The sequence below is a fragment of the Carettochelys insculpta genome, chromosome 12, assembly GCF_033958435.1.
Source record: "Carettochelys insculpta isolate YL-2023 chromosome 12, ASM3395843v1, whole genome shotgun sequence".
Lineage (NCBI taxonomy): Eukaryota > Metazoa > Chordata > Testudines > Carettochelyidae > Carettochelys > Carettochelys insculpta.
In genome coordinates, this window is record NC_134148.1 from 1205809 (window position 1) to 1223980 (window position 18172).

The window sequence follows — 18172 nt, forward strand, 5'->3', positions numbered from 1 at the left end:
TCTGAATGAAGCATCAATTCTGTTGAACTCTTCCATATGCTACTTGAAAGAATACAATACCCAATTATTCTTTATAAAAAAAAAAACAAAACACTGCCATAAGAGCCTAGGAATGGTGGTTAGTGCATATTCATACACCATGATTCTTACCTGTGCAGCACTTATGGCTTCAGTAGCAATATCAGTCTCATCACGTTCACAAACATACATCCTAAAGTGTAATTTCTGCAGATTTTATGCTATGGAAATAAATGTTTGCTAGGTACGGGCAGTTACAGGATATGGTATATAACTGATGTTTCTCAGGTTGAAACAAGAATAGGCAAGCCCTTATCTTAAATCAGGCACAGGCAGTTTTATTTTGTGTATTATAGCATACTGTATTCAGGGTGGCATTAATCATAGATTAAAATCTTTGTTTGCTCTTTTTTTCCCCCACAGAGCTTTAAATTTCTGAAAGACTGATGGCAATATAACTGCAAAATTAATGGTTGGAGCTCTTGGTTCTAGAACTCCAGTTCTATTTGATTTTTTCCTTTCAAGTGAGCAACGACTGTCTAAAAAGCATGCCTTATTAGCCTGTTCTGTAAGGATGACATACGCAGATACATTTTAACAATGCTTCAGTGTAGAAGGTGTAAACGATGTTGGGCTTGACGTGCTGTGAGTGTTGCTTTTTTTCCCTTAAGGTATTTAAACATTAGAAGTAAGAAGTCAAATCATGCATGCACCATTGTTTACTTTCTTAATGTAGCTGTTATATTGGCAAATCTCTAAAATGCACTGCTGCCATCTAGTGATAACTTTTTGTAAAGTACAGCAAAACCTAAAAATATATACAGTATATATTTATATTTTTTGGGAAGAGGAAAACCAAAATACATTAAGTGTTTCATTTCTAAGCTGCTGATATTCATTCCTTGTATGTCTGAGAGGAGAGAATTATACTGTTCTGGTACTTAAAGAAGAGTAATATAAACTGAAATTATTTTAAGGGCTTAACTGATATAGAAAGATTTTGGGTGTCCTATAATCAAAGACTTCAAAAGCTGGAACAGTTCAAGTGGTGATGAATTGTAGTAAACGTCAGTCAGTCTATATAAATAAAAATATGAGTGCTTTTTAAGTGATTTTTTTGGTTAAATCATGTAAATTCTCAAATCCTTTTGCACTGATGTGTTCAACATATTCTTGTACATTCAGTTCAGGCAAACTTTTATAATTTACTTTTTGTTTAAAATGATGAAGTGTTACAGCATGGTGATATTCTATGCAACTAGTTACACTCTTAAGTTTGACACTGTAATGTCTCATGTTGATTTGCAGATTGATTGTAGAATTAGACTTAACAGGGTTCACATGCCGTGCATAAATGTAGATGCATGAACTTTTGTTCTGTATATTTGTTGATGTGCAATGATGTATAAAAAGTGGATTCACATGTTTTTAAAAATAAAACACTGACCAAAAAAACTTTCAGATTTATGCCCACTCAACTTATTACCTGATATACAGTATTGACATTTCTCAGCCTTCTGTCAGTTTTTTCAACTCTTTCTCCACTTCTTCCACAAATGCTGGGAAGTTCTGATCCATGAGACATAGGCGAATGAAAGGCCCCAATTCCTGAGGACTCCATACAGAATGCTGATATGCAAGGGGGAGCTCAAATGTTGATGATTTCAGCACAGACTGCAAAGGCAAAGGTGATTTTTGTTTAAGCTGCATTTCATTGCCAATGTAATTGAGTGTATTTTTTGTTGTTTTTTTTTAAGTAGCATTCAGTGGTTCACAGAAAAGCTTGTACGTATATGTGCACTCTCAAATTCTACATGGGACCTATTGATTGTAAGTATGACAGTCCAACTAAATCATATCTTTCTTTTCTTAATTGCTAACGTTAAAAAGACAAAACTACAGCTTTTGTTTGTTGGGGTCTGGTAACTAAATAGTAGGCTTTTCCAGGTGATGGCACATTCTAAAGTATTTTCCAAACAGCACTTAATGTAAGTTTGACCTCTGCATACAGGATAATTTGTACCCTTTTCTTTCATGGCCATAGTCTTACTCTGACCTCTTTCCAGTCTCTATCCCTAAATCAAGAACTCAAAAATTAGGAAATGCCAGTTTTACAGTTGCAGTCTCATTTCTGCCCTCTGTGTGTCCATCCTGTACACTGAACAATATAAAGGTTCTATTCTTAACTGAGCTTGCCAGGCCAGTATGCAGTAGTCTCATCAGTAATGTGTGCAACGTTTAGACCACCAGTGGTGAGAGGGCCTCCATGACATCAGTGACATGACCCAGCTGCACATGGGAATCTTCATGCTAGCCTTAGCGATGAAGGGTGGCTGCATGTAGACCCTGCCCCTTTTAAATCAATTTAGAAGCAGCATTGTTGGGTCTGTTATAAGAGACTGGTTTCTGACATCAGCTGCAGAGAAATCTGGGTAGGGCAAATAGTTCCACAAAGAGTTGCCTCCATAACAAGCACAGTCCTGGAGACTCTGTGAGATGGGTATTTACAGATAGGATCAGGTTTCCCTGATCTCATTCTAGCTGTAGCATCCTCACAACAGATATCTGGAGGAGTGATGTTGATTAATGCAGCGAGCCACAGTACTAATATGGGTTGAATCATCCCACTTACGATGTGGAGAGTTGAGTTGTTTTGTGTCAGACAACTTGATGGTGACAGGAATGGAGCCAGAGTGTTGCACGATATTCTGCTGTAGAGTAACAGAGGGCTAAGATGGATAATCAGAGTTTTAAGTGTTTACTCCCTATGAAGTGCCAGCCACTTTGCTTAGAAGCCTGTTAAGCACTTAAATACTGCCACTAAGATAAAGATGCATAAGACATGAGACCTCTACCTAGGTTTTCTCTGAAGTAGAGTGAATGGATTCAGATTTCAAGTGCTGTCCATTAAGACATTTACTCTATAGCCTGCTCTAGTGTTATAAACAAGGAATACACTCAAAACTGTTTCGGTCATACTGGGTTGTAAATGTTACTGACACAATATTGACCAACTTCATGTATGGTCAAATTTTGAGAATGACCAGGCTTGGGTGCCAAAGAAAAGGCTGCCTTCCACATACTTCAGCATGTAGGACTGTGTGAGTGGGATGTCATTCGTCTACTGCTTGAAAAGTGTTGGTGCCAATGCAGAATCTGAAGTTAGATTGTTGGTTTCCCTTTTCCATGTGCTAACTGTCTCCTGCGTGCATGATCAGTGGTGTTGATTATCCATGCTGGAAGTGATCTTTGATAATCTAAGTTTGCATCTACACTATGAGATAATATCAATTTAACTCTGGATTTGTAAATTCAATTTTGACTGTCCTCACCTCCTCACGTGCTCCTCACAAAGTCGACTTATTGCTGCCACACTCAATTGGCAAACAATGACTGTGGCAGTAGTGCATTGCAGGAACCTATCCCCCAGTTCCCTCATTCTTGTAGCATTCTCGGTATGCTTGCTGGTCTTTGACATCTTCCCACATTGCATTGTCCTCATTGCCCTCCCCTGTTAAGCAAATGTCCATTTTTCCAGTCAGAGGGAAGAAAAAATAGGGCATCAAAAAAGATGGCAAAGTTAACAGAAATTTCTTCTTCTGTAACTAAATTATCAAGGATTTCATAAAAATCAGCAAATGTGTGTTTTAACTGGCCATCCACTGACTGTCCCTGCTCCTGTGATCGCATCCAATCCCTGAAAATAACACAGGGACAATGAAAAGCTTGAAGAGAGATTTAGTAGTAAAGTTTTTGAAAAAAGAGTTGCTAAGGGGAGGGTATTTGGCTTTCCAGCGCACTATACAGCTTCTGTGCATAGTCTGTGCTCCCAACCGGCCAACCGTGGACACTCTCCCACCCACATGATTGCATCTGATCCCTGAAAATAACACAGGGCCAGTCTGTATTCTCAGCTAGCCCTCCACCCCCCCCCCTTCCTTGCACAAAGGGGTGCAAAGTTAGAAGAAAGGATAGAAAAGGCTAGGAAAAGAGATTCGCCTCTTCACTACATACATTGCCAATACAAGGGCTGGCAGTGAAATCTCATACACTGAGCTTATAACAAACTACTTCAGGTCCTTTCCCTCCAGAATTTTAATGTTTTGGCATGGTTGCATAAATGTGCACAACTATTAAAGACAGCAGAAATTAATATTGCCCAGGAACTAATGTTACACAGACTGCGTTGTGAACATTAAGCAGCCAAACTAAGTTTTGATGATAATGCTGCTCAAATGGTTAAATGTGTAATTCAAATGCATTTTAAATTATCTAGTGCCATCTCTACTCTTAGAGGAATAGCAAGGCTGCCAGGAAAACCTCCTGCCAAACTCGCAGACGGGATTCAAATGTACCTGAGGGTAACAATGTGGGAAATTGATCCACAAATTAATACTAAAGAAATTGGTACTGAAAATTTAAAATACAGAGTTCAGGAAGTACTGCCCCTGGAGTGATGGAATGAATGAAGGTATGTTGTGAGAATGAGAGTAAATACACCTGGGAATGAATGGATTGAAAAAGTTAAAATTGCTTTCAAGCAACAGGAGGGAACCCTTGTGCATGAGTTAAAAACATATTTAGCATAGTGGAAAACAGATCAGGATACTCTCGCCCTGTGACTGCAGCCAGGGTTGGAGAGATCGCAAAATGGCAAGAGGCACAGTGAGTCAAGTGAATGAGTGGGTGCTGCCTTACATCTTAAAACAGGAGAGAATGAGAAGCTGCAACCGCAGCTGCAGGCATGCATGATCAGCAAGAAATCTAAGAAGTCAGAGGAAAAAGCCGTAATAAAAGTTTTTCTAAAGTAAGTACGTTAACTCATGAATTGAATGATCCTCATGTGAGTGATCCAGTAAACTACCTTTTCAGGTTGGCGAACATTCCATTCTGGAGATGTGTGGTGTTTCTGGGGGAGAGAGCTTAATTGGAGCAGAAAATATAAAATGATTTGGAAATTTTAAATTTTCCAAATATGTGTATTAAACAAATTCTTATTGCAGCAAAGGAAATTAAATGATGTGACTCTGGTCCCAATGCAACTTGCTACTCAGACTGTAAAAGCAATAAAGTGAAACAAACAGCCCCCAAACACATTGGAATGTCTGAGCAGTAAATTCCCTACAACAGTGGAAAGATGTAAACCTTGGTAACCTTGGAAAGAGATGTGCCTTCATATATTAAGTAATATCTCATACCCCTGAAAGCAAAAGGTTTCACTGAAACAAGTCATTAAAAATGAAAACTAATCCCCAGTGTTCAGCACCTAACATGGCGCCTATTTGGCTAATCAGGAAACTTGATAGAACATGAAAATTAACTATTAACTACAGAGGGTTAAAATGAAACCGCAAAGCAGGAAGCGCCCCTAAAATAAAGTGGCTCACAGTGTTTGATGTGGCAAATGAATTTTGAAGTTTACCTCTGAATCCAGAGTCTCAGTATCGAACAGTCTCTGTATTCCAGGGTATGTGGTACTGCCAAAATGTTTTGCCTATAAAGTACTGTGATGCATTCATAATCTTTCACATTGCTGTAAAAATATGCTGGAAACGAAAGGATTGTTGCAAACTGGAAAAATAAAGCAGTATGGTAGACTCCTGACTTATGTGTGGGTTTCATCCTTGCAACCTCGGCAAAGTCAAATTTCCCGAGAAACTCAGGGGAGCCAGGAAACTCACAAGCGGACTGGAGGGGAGCTGGGGACCAGGCAGCAGGTGGTGCTGGTCAGTTTCCCAGCTCCTGCCAGGCACAGCCTCTCCCTGGCTTCTCCCAGTTGGGGAGAAGCCATACCACTGTGGCTGCCTGCCCAGCTTCCCCCAGCTAGGGGAGATGGGCAGGCAAGCAGCCACAGAGCGGCTTTGAGTTGCATTAATGGGGGGCGGGGACTATATGTGAGTAATATCTTGGTCAGTGAAACTGAGCAAAACAAAATTTCTAAACTGTTGTGAAAAGTGTGGTTTGAAAGTTAACCCTTCTAAGTCCTGGATTAAACAAAGAAAAGTGCAATATCTTGGGATCAAAGTGAATGAAAAGGAAAGGTCTGCTGACCAAGAAAGAGTTAAATGTATTGTTAATCTTCCTATGCCAGTAGACTCTAAGTCACTGCAATCTTTTCTGGGATGAAGCAAGCAACTAGTTCATGCAAAGTTTGAAAACTAACAAATTCCCCTTGTATTGTATCCTAATGTAAAAAGCTGCTGTAGCGAGAGCGGCAAACCAATCTGCACCCCATTCCAGCACTGGAATGATTAGGCCCAGGGATAGCATATGAAACCTGACCTGTTTTACTGACTTGTTTAGGTCCCATGAGTCCAGTATGAGCCTTAGTCCCCCTTTTGCCTTCAGAATTAGGAAATAAGGGGAATAGAAACCCCTGCCCCCAAAATTGATGGGGGACCTCCTCTATAGAGGTGGTATTGTATCTCCTTCCTGAGTAAAGTCTTGTGAGAGGGGTCCCTGAAGGAAGGAAAGGGGATACAAAGAAAATTGGATGGCATATCCCCCTTTCCACTGTGTGTAGGACCCTTGGTCTGAAGTTATGTTGCACCAGGCACAGCAGAAGGGGGACAGGTGGAAAGAAAACAAGGGGTGAGGTGGAACTAAGGTGGTAATTGGTGTGCTGTTCCTGACTGCACCATCAAAATGCTTGTTTCAGCCCCAACAAGGGTTTTTGATGATCGTGGCCCATGGTCTGCTGGCAATGGGTGCCTTCTGCTGGCTCAACCCCTCCCCCTATTAGTACCCTTCTGTTGCTGGGGAAACTGCCTAATAGGAGTCCGAGGGATAAAGTGCCTGCGCTGGATCGCTGGAATATGAAGACCCAGGGAGCGTAAAGGGGCCTTGAGTGCTTAACTTTGTGTAGCCTTTTATAGGTCTTTTCCAAAAATAAGGTCAGGCTTTCAAAAAAGTCCTGTATGGGCTGTCAGACCTCACAGGGAAGTCTGGACACTTGTAGCCATGCCCCTTTGTGCATGGCTGTTCCTGAGGCCATGACCCAGGTGGCAGCATCCACCACATTCCCATGACACCTGCAGCACTGTCCTGGATATAAGTTTATTCTCCTCCACTACCACTGTAAAGTCTAGTTTTTTCTCAGGAGGGACCAGCTCTGAAAAAGAGACAGGGAACTAGCAGTTTTGTACGCATATTTGCTAACTAGAGCTTGCTGGTTAGCCCCTCTCAACTGTAAGCCTCCTGTCGAATAAACGTTTTTGTCATAAAGGTCCTAGTGTTTGGCCTCTGCCTTTGGGGATGGGCCCTGAAACCCCTGCCTCTCCCTATGATTTGCCACGTCCACCACTAAGGAATCAGGGGAGGGTGGATAAAAAGATGTTAGGTGCTTTGGGAGGGAACAAAGTAACAACATTCACTCCTCCTCACCATGGGCAAGGCTGCCGTAGGGGCAATTGTTTTGATGATGGGCAACGCCACCCTCGTAGGACCTGAGGCAGACAGGACAGCTGTTACTGGCTCTGTTTTGTTCCTGGCTTCCTCCACCTGGACACTCAGGCCCTGGGCCACCTGGCGCAGCAGCTGTTGGAATGCCCTGCCATGTTCCATGACTGGGGATGCTGAGGACCCTGCCAGGGCCTTGTCCGGTGAAGAAAAGGATGACACACCTGCCACCTCAGTGCATACAGGTAAGAGCAGCAGGCCCAAGTCCTCCACTTGAGTCCCCAGCACTAGCCCTGTAGTGCAGTGCTTGGCCCCTGAGGCAGTATGTTTGGCATCAGGGCAGACTGCATCATGGGCATTACTTGGTGCAGTGGCACATGGCTCAGCACCTGGCCTGCCAGTGCTGCTGCTGACGGTGCTGAAGGTCCTGATGTCTGTGAGGATGGCACCCACAGTTGGGATGGTGCCATTGCTGGTGCTAACACCAAGGAGGGGGCATCTGACGTGCTAAGAGGACCCTGAAGTGTTCTGAAGGGGGATCCCCCAATGATGCTGATGGTGTTGAACGCAGCACCTGGGGAGTACCAGGCACCCTAGATGGGAGTCCTGTGGTTTACCCCTGTGTTTCGTGGAATGCCAACAGAGTCCAGAAGGACCACTGCGGTGCCCCCTGTGTGGACATCTGCCACCTATCATCCACAGTGATCTATGGCAACTGTGGTGTGATGTCCTCATGCTCCTGCTCCGCACCAAGCTGGAGTAATGAATCCAATTTCAAGGTCAATTCCGATGCAGACGACCAGGGCAGTGCCATAGGACCTGGTGCCTGCATGTATTCCTGATGGTGCCCTTGTGCCATTACCACCGGGTAAGGGAAACTAAGTGGGGTCAACACAGGCACTCTGGTTTGTTGAAGCTGGTCCGGCACCAGAAATGATGTCGGTGCCAGTAGTGGAGGCACCTGCACCTTGGGTAGTGACTCACATGCAGTACAGTCTCCTCCTGCAGTGCCAGGCCTGGCACTGTAATTTGTAACAGGCCCTGCGCTGCACTAAAAGCCTCCAGTGTTGAGGGCAACCTCAGAGAGCGCAGGTTCCTACCTCGTGCCGGCGCTGACGCACGCCCTTCATGGCATGACCTAGCTGATGCCTTGGAGGTCTCCTGGTGTTTCACCCTCTCTGGGGACTGGTCCCAATCATGCCTCTTTTCCTTACAAGGCATCGGGAGTGGGACTGGATCCTATGGTGCCTTGGATGGTGCTGGAGTTCTCTGTGCCGACAACGCACCACTCTGAGCTCCTGCTGGAGATACGTCTGGCTGCAAGGCAGCTTCTATGAGCAAGACTTTCAGGAGTTGCACTCTATCTTTCAGAATCCTGGGTTTAAAGGTTTTGCAGATGGGGCAACGTTCTCCAGGATGCCCTTCATCAAGGCAACTCAAGCAGGTTTGGTGTGGGTCACTTTTGGGCATTCATTTGCCACATTTTGAGCAGCTCTTAAAACCTGGAGAGCCAGGCATCCCCTAGCGCCAATGCGCTGAGTCCCGTCTTGGTCCTCCAACCACTGAACACTAACTATAACATTAAGAAACTATTTGCAGCTAATTACGACTACCTACACTACAGGTAACGGCTACCAGCAGAAGTAGAAATGAGAAAAGGGAGCTTCGAGCAACCAACAGCACAGTGAGAAGGAACTGAGTTGGGGGCGGTGTGGGCAGTGCATATATTGGTCACCATATCAGTGCCACTCCAGGGGGCTCCACTCTGACGCAAAACGCTTCCAGTAACTAGGCATGTGCCTGCACACACCCAGTTTGGAATGCACAAGAGCAATCACTCAAAGAAGAACAGTGTTTAGCCCACTGGGTCACCTTCAGTTTATGCATTATGCTTTTCAGGGACGATGAGTAAACATCCCCCCCTTAAAAAGACAACAAGTGGGGGAATGCAGCAATGAGGGGGCCTGACAATCAAGCCTGAACAACATAGGGTTAAAGCAAAAACTGTGAGCTAGATAGATTCTACTCACAGGAATGCAGCAAAAGACAGAGGGCCGATAAATAACAGGGCCTAAAAATGCCCAGCACAAGGCACTCAGTGATACACAAGCACATTAGTAAGGTAAGATGGGTTGTTCAGGGAGGGTCAGAATGACAGCATGATGGATACTGTTGTTTTGATGGTACTACCGCTATCTCCAAGTTAAAGGGTAAGATCTGGTTACATTAAGGGGGTTGACTTATTACAATTAAGGGGTTGTACCTGGGATATGTAATGGACATGTAACTTGTTTTTATACCTGTGTATAAAAGTGTGTGTAACAAGGGCTGCGTTGAGCAAGCTAAGAGATGATGGAGGCCCCTTGCCCTCAACTGAGTTGGGTCTATTGTCAAGGCACATGCATGTATTAGTGTAAAACTGCTGGCGTCCTAGTGGGGACACCCAGGGTACTAAAGCCCACGTGTCAATGACAATAAACCTTGTTTCAGTTATTTCATACCTTGCTTGATTTGTGGTTATTGGGAGTCCCTCAAAAGTCTGCAGTGTGGGCTAACTGATCAGAGCCAGCATTACCGTTCAGAGAAGGCAAATATGCATGTGGCCAAAGGTTATCAACACAGCAGGGAGCAGAACAAACATCCATACACTGCACCGGTTAACAGTATCTCACTACAGCAGCCATTTTAGATTTGATTATGACTGATGGAATACATGGCAAATGTGAAGATAAGAGACAACTTAGGTAAAAATTATCATATGATATGATATAATAATGTATTCTAAGAAAGAAAGGAGTGAGGACAAGAAAATAAGAGCATAACTTCCAAAAAGCAAACCAACTGGTACATAAAGTCCCACAGGAAGAAGGTAAGGAGAAATTGGCCATTTCCCAGAGATATTAAAAGTACAATACCCATCTAGTCTGATGCAAAGAATAGTAAGAAACCTGTCTCCCAGCAGGAGATCTTTAATTACCTGACAATCAAAAAGAAATCTAACAAAATGTGGAAATATGAAGTGTTAAGGAAGAATAAAAAACAGAACAAGCATGTAAGGACTAAACCAGATAGTCGAAGGCACAAAATGAGTTACAACTGCAAGGGCCACAAAAGGTAGTAAGAGGTTTGATAAATATATTAGGAGCAAAAGAAAGCCAAAGGAAAGTGCAGGTTTACTATTTAACAGAGATGGACAGCTAATAAAAGATGACATCAAGACAACTGGGGTGTTTAATGATTATTTTCCTTTAGTCTCCACTAAAAAGATTAACTGGAACCAGATGCTTAAACACAATTAATAGTAATACTAAGGGTGAAGTATCATGATCTAAAATAGGGAAAGTACAGGTTAAAGAATATTTTTAAAAGTTAGATGTATTCATGGCAACAGGGCCTAATGAAATTTGCCATAATGTATGTGAGCAGCTAAGTGAAGCAATCTTTAAAAATGGGAATAAAAGGGACCCAGGGAATTAGACTGGTCAGCCTGACTCTAATATCTGGAAAGGCACAGGAAAAGATTACTAGCCAAAGTTAGTATGCAGATAATAGAATTATAAATGAGAGCCAAATGGATTTGTCAAGAACCAATCATGCCAAACCAATCTAATTTACTTCTTTAACATGGTTACTGGGATAGGGGAAAGCAGTAGACATGACATACCTTGATTTTTAGTTAAGCTTTTTGACTCACGTGGCATTTTCATAAGCAAAGTAGGGAAATGTAATCTACATCAGTGATTCTTAAACTATGGGGCAGGCCTCCCCATGGGGTGTGCAAGCTGTGTAATTAGTCAGCCCTGGGTGGCTGGGGCTTGTACAGAAGGGACATGCATGGTATGTATAATGTAAACAGTCAGAGCCCTGTCACCCAACTCAGGCTCTCTTTCCCTTCTCCTTCAATTCTCAAATCGATGCAGGGTGCTGGCAGCAACTGTGCAGAAGTAAGAATGTCAATGGGGCGCCAAGTCGGCTATCAGAACTGTTATTGACAAACACCACTTTTCACATTACTACTCTTAGGCTACGTCTACACTTACTCAAAACTTCGAAGTGGCCATACTAATAGCCAAATCAAAGAATACTAATGAGGCACTGAAATGCATATTCAGCACCTCATTAGCATGCCGCTGGCCACGGTGCTTCAGAAGTGCTGTGGTTCACTTGTCCGTGGCTCGTCTACATGGGGGTCCTCTTCGAAAGGACCCCCATGTAGATGAGCCATGGGCGAGTGCACCATCTGCATGGGGGTCCTTTTGAAGAGGACCCTCATGTAGACGAGCCACAGGTGAGCGAACCACGGCACTTTTGAAGCACTGTGGCTGGCAGCATGCTAATGAGGTGCTGAATATGTATTTCAGCATCTCATTAGTATTCTTCGATTAGGCTATTAGCATGGCCATTTCGAAGTTTTGAGTAAGTGTAGACATGGCCTTATTTCCAATGCTGCAGCCAGCATGGAATTGCCTTCAGAACTGGCTGGTGGTATATATATTGCAAGGAGGAGGATATAAAAACACATTGTTTTCTAGAATTGTTCCAGATGAGGGGTGGGCAATAGATTTTATGGATGGACCACTAAGAATTTGGTAAGTGGTCAAGGCTTGCACTCTGATATTAATGGAGGAGGTGTGGGGTCTGGGATGGAGGTCAGGTGCAGAAGGGAGCTCAGGGTATGGAATTAAGGTGCAGGAGGAGTGTGGGGTCCAGGAGGGAGTTTGGCTGGAGAGGATTCTGTGGGAGCAGGGGGTATAACTATGGTATATGCTGTGAGAAAGTCTCATTAATTCCTACTGCACCACTACCAAAAAACTTTGACCTGGAGCAGATACTATAAGCCTTACTTTGGTATCTCCCAGCTAGCAGCACAGCAGGATTCTCAGTCAGGCTCCTTACCCGACACACCCCCATTTGCTGCTCAAAGTGGATGGCTGCTCAGGCTAGCACGTGTCAGCACATGGAGGCATGCACTGTGCAGACACACACATGGCCCTGCAGCAAGCTGCTTTGAAGAGCATGTGGGTGACCAGCAGGCAGGCAGCCTGCCAAACTCCCCCATCTATGGGGTAGTGGCAGGCTCGATCTGAAAGTCTGACTGCATATAACGGTTGTTAAGAACTGGAATAGGCTTCCAAAGGCAGCTGTGGAATCTCCGTCATTGGAGGTTATTAAGAACCACATAATCAACATCTCTCATGCCAAAGAGATAAAGTAGTACGGATTGGATGAATGGATTTATAAGGTGGATAGAAAGCTGGTTAGATTTTCAGGTTCACTGGGTAGTGATCAAGGGCTTGATGTCTAGTTGGCAGCCAGTATCAAGCAGACGGCCCCAGAGGTAAGTCCTGGAACCAATTTTGCTCATCCTCATTAAGGATCTGGATGATGGGATGGACTGCACCTTCAGCAAGTTTGGGGACAACGTTAAGCTGCAGCGAGAGGTAAATAGGCTGGACAGCAGAGACAGGCTCTAGACTGACCTAGACAAATTGGAAGTTTTGGCCAAAAGAGTTCAGATTAAGTTCAACATGGACAAGTGCAGCGTCCGGCACTTAAGATGGAAGAATCAAGTTGGGGACCAACTGGCTAATCAGCAGTTCTGCAGAAACAGACCTGTGAATTACAGTGGATGAGAAGCTACGTATGAGTCAACAGTGTACCCTTCTTGCCAAGAAAGCTAATGGCACATTGGGTTGCATTAGTAGGAGCACTGCCAGCAAATCAAGGGATAGTCCTCTATTTGGCACGAAACCGGCCACATTTGTAATACTGCATACCTCACTACAGAAAGGATGTGGACAAGTTGGAGTGAGTCCAGTGGAAGGCAACACAAATTATTAGGGTGCTGAAGCACATGACTTTTATAAGGAGATGCTGAGGGAACAATGTCTTCAGAACAGAAGTTTGAGGGGGTATTTAATAGCAGCCTTCAAATACTTGAAGAGGGTTCCACAGAGGGTGGAGAGAGACTGTTCTCAGTGGCAGCAGATGACAGAACATGGAGCAATGATCTCAAGTTGCAGTGGAGGAGATCTAGGTTGGATATTAGGAGAAATTATTTCACTAGGAGGGTGGTGAAGCACTGGAATGTGTTACCTAGGGAGGTGGTAGAATCTCCATCTCTTGAGGTTTTTACGTCCCGGCTTCACAAAGTCCTGGCTGGGATAATTTAGTTGGGGTTGGTCCTGCCCTGAACAGAGTTTTAGACTAGATGACCTCCTGAAGTCTCTTCCAGCTCTTCTAAGAGTCTCTCTGGGACTGTTTTGGTAGACTTGGTCCTGTCACACACTGCCATGTACACTAAGACAATCTCTCATGGTCCCTTCCAACCTTACATTCCTATGATTCTTTGAAGTCTCTTTCAGTGGCCTCTCCACAGATCAGCTAGTAGGAGATGCTGCTGTTATTGTCCTTGTGCTTTGTATCTCCTACTCTCAAAACCAAAGATGAAGAAAATAAGAATTCAGATTTGCTCTTGCATAGAAGTACATTAATTGGACTATAATTTTTGAAATGAAAGTTTATTTAAAATTTTTAAAAAAAGGTAAGTAAATCTTTGGCTTTTTTCCCACAAGAAGGATTCCACAAAGAATGTTCATTCTTGCTACATTATCATTCCCTGGTCTTGTGCTTCTAGTACAAGGGAGCAGATTTGCTCCTAATTCTATGACTCAAACCTCTGAGATAATGGCTCCTAGCAAAAACAGTCCAGCTGCCCCTCCCAGTTAGTTTGTGGCAACAGCTACCACAAGTCAGAAGATCTTAAAGCACGTCTAAGCCCTTTTGAAGTCTATGTCCAAGGCAAAGAAAGTGGCTGAAAGTAGCCCCTACAATTCTGTACAATGTAGCAATAGTGGAAAACACAGCCACAAATTTGAAAGGACTTACTCGTCAACAGCCATGTGGCTCAAAGTGCCAAAGATAAGTAACCTCATTATACAATTTGACAACATGTTAAGCGCTGACTTGAAGTCATACAAATCCGTGAAGGATTGTTTGACTGCTAGTACAATCTGCGTGGATGCAGAAAGCAGTCCTTACAAAGGGGAAGACAGCTGAAAGGTATAGAAATTGTAGTATGGGTTGAACCTCTCTAATCTGGAACTCTCTCATCCGGCAACAGACGTAATCTGGCACGATTTTAGTTAGCTGGACAATCACTTGTCATGAGGGTGGCCAAGTTTCCCACAGTCTTATAAAGTTTGTTTACAATCACCAGTCCTGGCTCTTCGTGTTCTGTGCTGTTATTTAACTCTAGTTTATGTCTAAATATCTAAGAGCCCAGTAAGCAGTGGAAGTGTTGGTAATGTTCTCGATGATATTGACCACCCGTGGTCTGGCAAACTCTCGTGTTCGGCACTGGTCAGGTCCCAAGGGTGCCAGATTAGAGAGGTTCAACCTGTAATGTGTAACTACAGTGTATGCTGTGAGAAAAGTCTTATTAATTGCTACTGCCCTGCTACCAAAAAAGCTTGAACTGCAGCAGGTAATATAAGCCTGAGATAAAAGGGTATCTATTTTTAAAAGTTTAGTCTGCATTTAGACCATTTTGTTTTGGGAGCCCATCTTGTGACTGAGGCTACGTCTACACGTGCCCCCAAACTTCGAAATGGCCACGCAAATGGCCATTTTGAAGTTTACTAATGAAGCGCTGAAATGCATATTCAGCGCTTCATTAGCATGCGGGCGGCAGCCGCCCTTCGAAATTGCTGCTGTGCGTCTCGTCCAGACGGGGCTCCTTTTCGAAAGGACCCCGCCTACTTCGAAGTCCCCTTATTCCCACGAGCTGATGGGAATAAGGGGACTTCGAAGTAGGCGGGGTCCTTTCAAAAAGGAGCCCCGTCTGGACGAGACGCGCGGCGGCAATTTCGAAGCGCGGCTGCCGCCCGCATGCTAATGAAGCGCTGAATATGCATTTCAGCGCTTCATTAGTAAACTTCAAAATGGCCATTTGCGTGGCCATTTCGAAGTTTGGGGCACGTGTAGACACGGCCTGAGTGTGTTACATGGGAGCTGATGGGAGAAAAAGAGGTCAAAAGAGTATGTTTCTGCTGCAGTGGAGTTCAGAGCCATGCAACACAACTGACCCTAAGCACAAATGAGCTGTCTACATTATGTCTGTTCTTGGTGAGCCTCTAATCTACCCCCTCAAGGCAATTTCCACAGCAACCCCTATTCTGCTTTCAGAATTAGTGAGTCAGATTGCTCGTTTAGCAGAAAATCAGTGGCCCACTCCCAGTAGTCATCTTGACGACTGGACAGTGGCCACATTCCTCCCTCTGATACTACAGCTGATAAATTAGCATTAGGCTTTTAGCATGGATAGCAGTATTCTATAGTTTGAAAACAGATCTGTACACAAGCGAGAAATAGCTTGTGTGCAATTCCATCGTTACTCAACAGCAGACACTCAAGATCCTGCCCTTTTTTCAATCTCTGTTCTGATGTCTGCAAGTTACTGTTTCACTGAACAAGCTGGTACATCACGAATATAGAAAAAGTTTAATATCACACAGCCTATCACAAACTGTCTTGCCCTGCCTCAGCAATGCTGTCTTGTCATAGGATGGTGTTTAATGCTACCTGTGCTAGCTCTGTCAAGGACCTCCGTCTCTCTGGAAAACTTGTGCATGACTGAGCTGGAGGTTTATCTGTAACCTGATGTGACTGGAAAATATCAAAACAAAATATAAATTCACAAGGATCAGTTCAATCACTGTAATAAAGACAAATGCAAAGTACTCCACCTAGGAGTGAACAGTCAGTTGCACATGGGTGAAAGTAACTTAAATTTCTTACTGGTATTGTATAGCAATCCACCTCCCTTTGTGGTGGGGTGGGGCCTCAGAAGGTGTGTGAGAGGGTGTTGTGATACAACAGAAATTTAAGTGAGGGATGGAGTGCAGGGGGCTCGGGGCTGGGTTGTCTCTTGGTGAGCTCAGGGCAGGGCGTTTGGCAGTGTGGGGGACTCTGAGCAGGGGTTAGGGATGTGCATGTGGAGCTCAAGGCTGAGTGTGAAACCACTGCACTAATCCACTGGATTTCCAGGGCTGGCTAGGGCAGCAATTTCACTGCCCAGCTCCAAAAGAATCAGAGCAGGAATGTGTGTGCAAAGTGGTCCATGGGTGCTGACTCAGGCCCACCAGGGCTGAGACTTTGTGCCCACCCCAGCCACCCACCACTTGGGCTTGGAGCCATGGGCGGATGGCAAGAGAAGGGGAAGGGTGGGCTGCCTATGCCTAGCCCTGGCACAGGAACCATACTAGTGTATGGAGGCTGGCAGCACCAAAGCCCCAACCCCAATTGGCCACTCTTAGCAGTATATGGCACCAGGGCTCACCTGCTTGCTTTCACCTTCAGGTGCACAAATGGTTACAAAATGGAAAATGACCACTTAGGAAGGAGTACTGCAGAAAAAGAGCTGAGGGTTATAGACAAATGCAAAGTTCCTCTCAGCTGAGAGGAATAAGGGGATTTCGAAATGTGTGGGGTCCTTTTAAAAAGGACCCGTGTAGCTGCACACATTTGAAGCGGCACTTTCAAAGCACCGCGGCTGGAAGCATCCTAATGCAAATGAGGCACTGAATATTCAATTAAGCGCCTCATTAGTATTCTTCGATATGGCCATTTCGAAGTTTTGTTTCAATGTAGACACAGCCCAGGTCTGTGCGGACACTAGCATTCCTCTTTCAAAAGAGGCATGTAAATGAGGGAATGTAAATGAGGGAATTGAAAATGCAAATAAGGTCCAGATTTACATATCTGGCACATTTGCATATTCCTCTTTTGAAAGAAGAAAAGCAGTGTCGATGTGGCTCTTTTGAAAGTAATCCCCATCTTAGAAAGAATGCTTCTTCCTAAAAAAAAAAAAAGGAAGAAGGGTTCTTTCGGAGATGGGGGATTACTGTCGAAACAGCTGCATCTACAATACTTTTCTTTTGAAAGAGTATGCAAATGAGGTGCCTGATATGTAAATGTGCCTTATTTGCATTTTTTAATTTCCCTCATTTGCATGCCTCTTTCAAAAGAGGAATGCTAAAGTAGATATAGCCCAAGTGCCTTTTCAGTCACATACTAATGCAGTTTTTCCTCCCAAAAATACAGACTGATAAAGGATCTACCAAAATAGTTATAATAGACCAGTTCACCATCTGCACGTTGAACTAGTCTGCAAATAGGACTCCTGCTCCAAGTTCCCAGATCTTTACTACCTGGTTCAAAGGAACAATAATCTAACTCCACCTTGAAGCTAGAGACGACAACACAGAACCTGAAAGAACAGGAAGACAAAACAAAATATTGTACAATTGGCTGAAGCAAACTGAGAAACTCTACTACGTGTTCTGTGGCAAATTCCATGGCCTTGTAATCAAAACACAGAGCACCCTACTAACAGAATTCATTATAAACTAAACAGTATGTCTTGTCCTCTGAATACAGGTTAACCTAAGCAGTGAACCACTGTTAAGAATTCTAAATATCACGCCATCCTTACTTCTGCACTGCTGCTAGCAGCAGCACTGCCTTCAGAGCTGGGCACCAAGCCAGCACTTGCTGCTTTACAGCCACTTAGCTTGACTGAGCCCCATGACCTCCTTCATAACAAATTAAGCACTGCTAACAGTTATTAGTCTACCCTATTCATAAAAACCTCTGATGACAGAAAATCCCCAACTTACTTTCTTAGTTTGTTCCACTGCTTTGCTACTGCACCAGGAAGTTTTTCCCCAAATCTCCCTTGCTGCAATTTAAACCC

The 18172-nt window shown here is 43.9% G+C and overlaps 2 protein-coding genes across 2 annotated transcripts in view; one reads left to right on the plus strand and one right to left on the minus strand.

The window, feature by feature from the left end:
- NPTN (neuroplastin) overlaps positions 1-1479 on the plus strand; it is a 64970-nt gene extending 63491 nt beyond the window's left edge. Inside the window, exon 8 of the mRNA XM_075006803.1 lies at positions 442-1479. The gene's annotated coding sequence lies outside the window, so the exon portion shown is untranslated. The remainder of the gene's footprint in view (positions 1-441) is intronic.
- Positions 1480-1527: 48 nt separating this feature from the next.
- REC114 (REC114 meiotic recombination protein) overlaps positions 1528-18172 on the minus strand; it is a 44288-nt gene continuing 27643 nt past the window's right edge. The window contains exons 5-6 of the mRNA XM_075007183.1: positions 16000-16083; positions 1528-1692 (exon numbers count right to left, since the gene is read on the minus strand). Coding sequence (XP_074863284.1) covers positions 1528-1692; positions 16000-16083 — 249 coding nt within the window. The remainder of the gene's footprint in view (positions 1693-15999; positions 16084-18172) is intronic.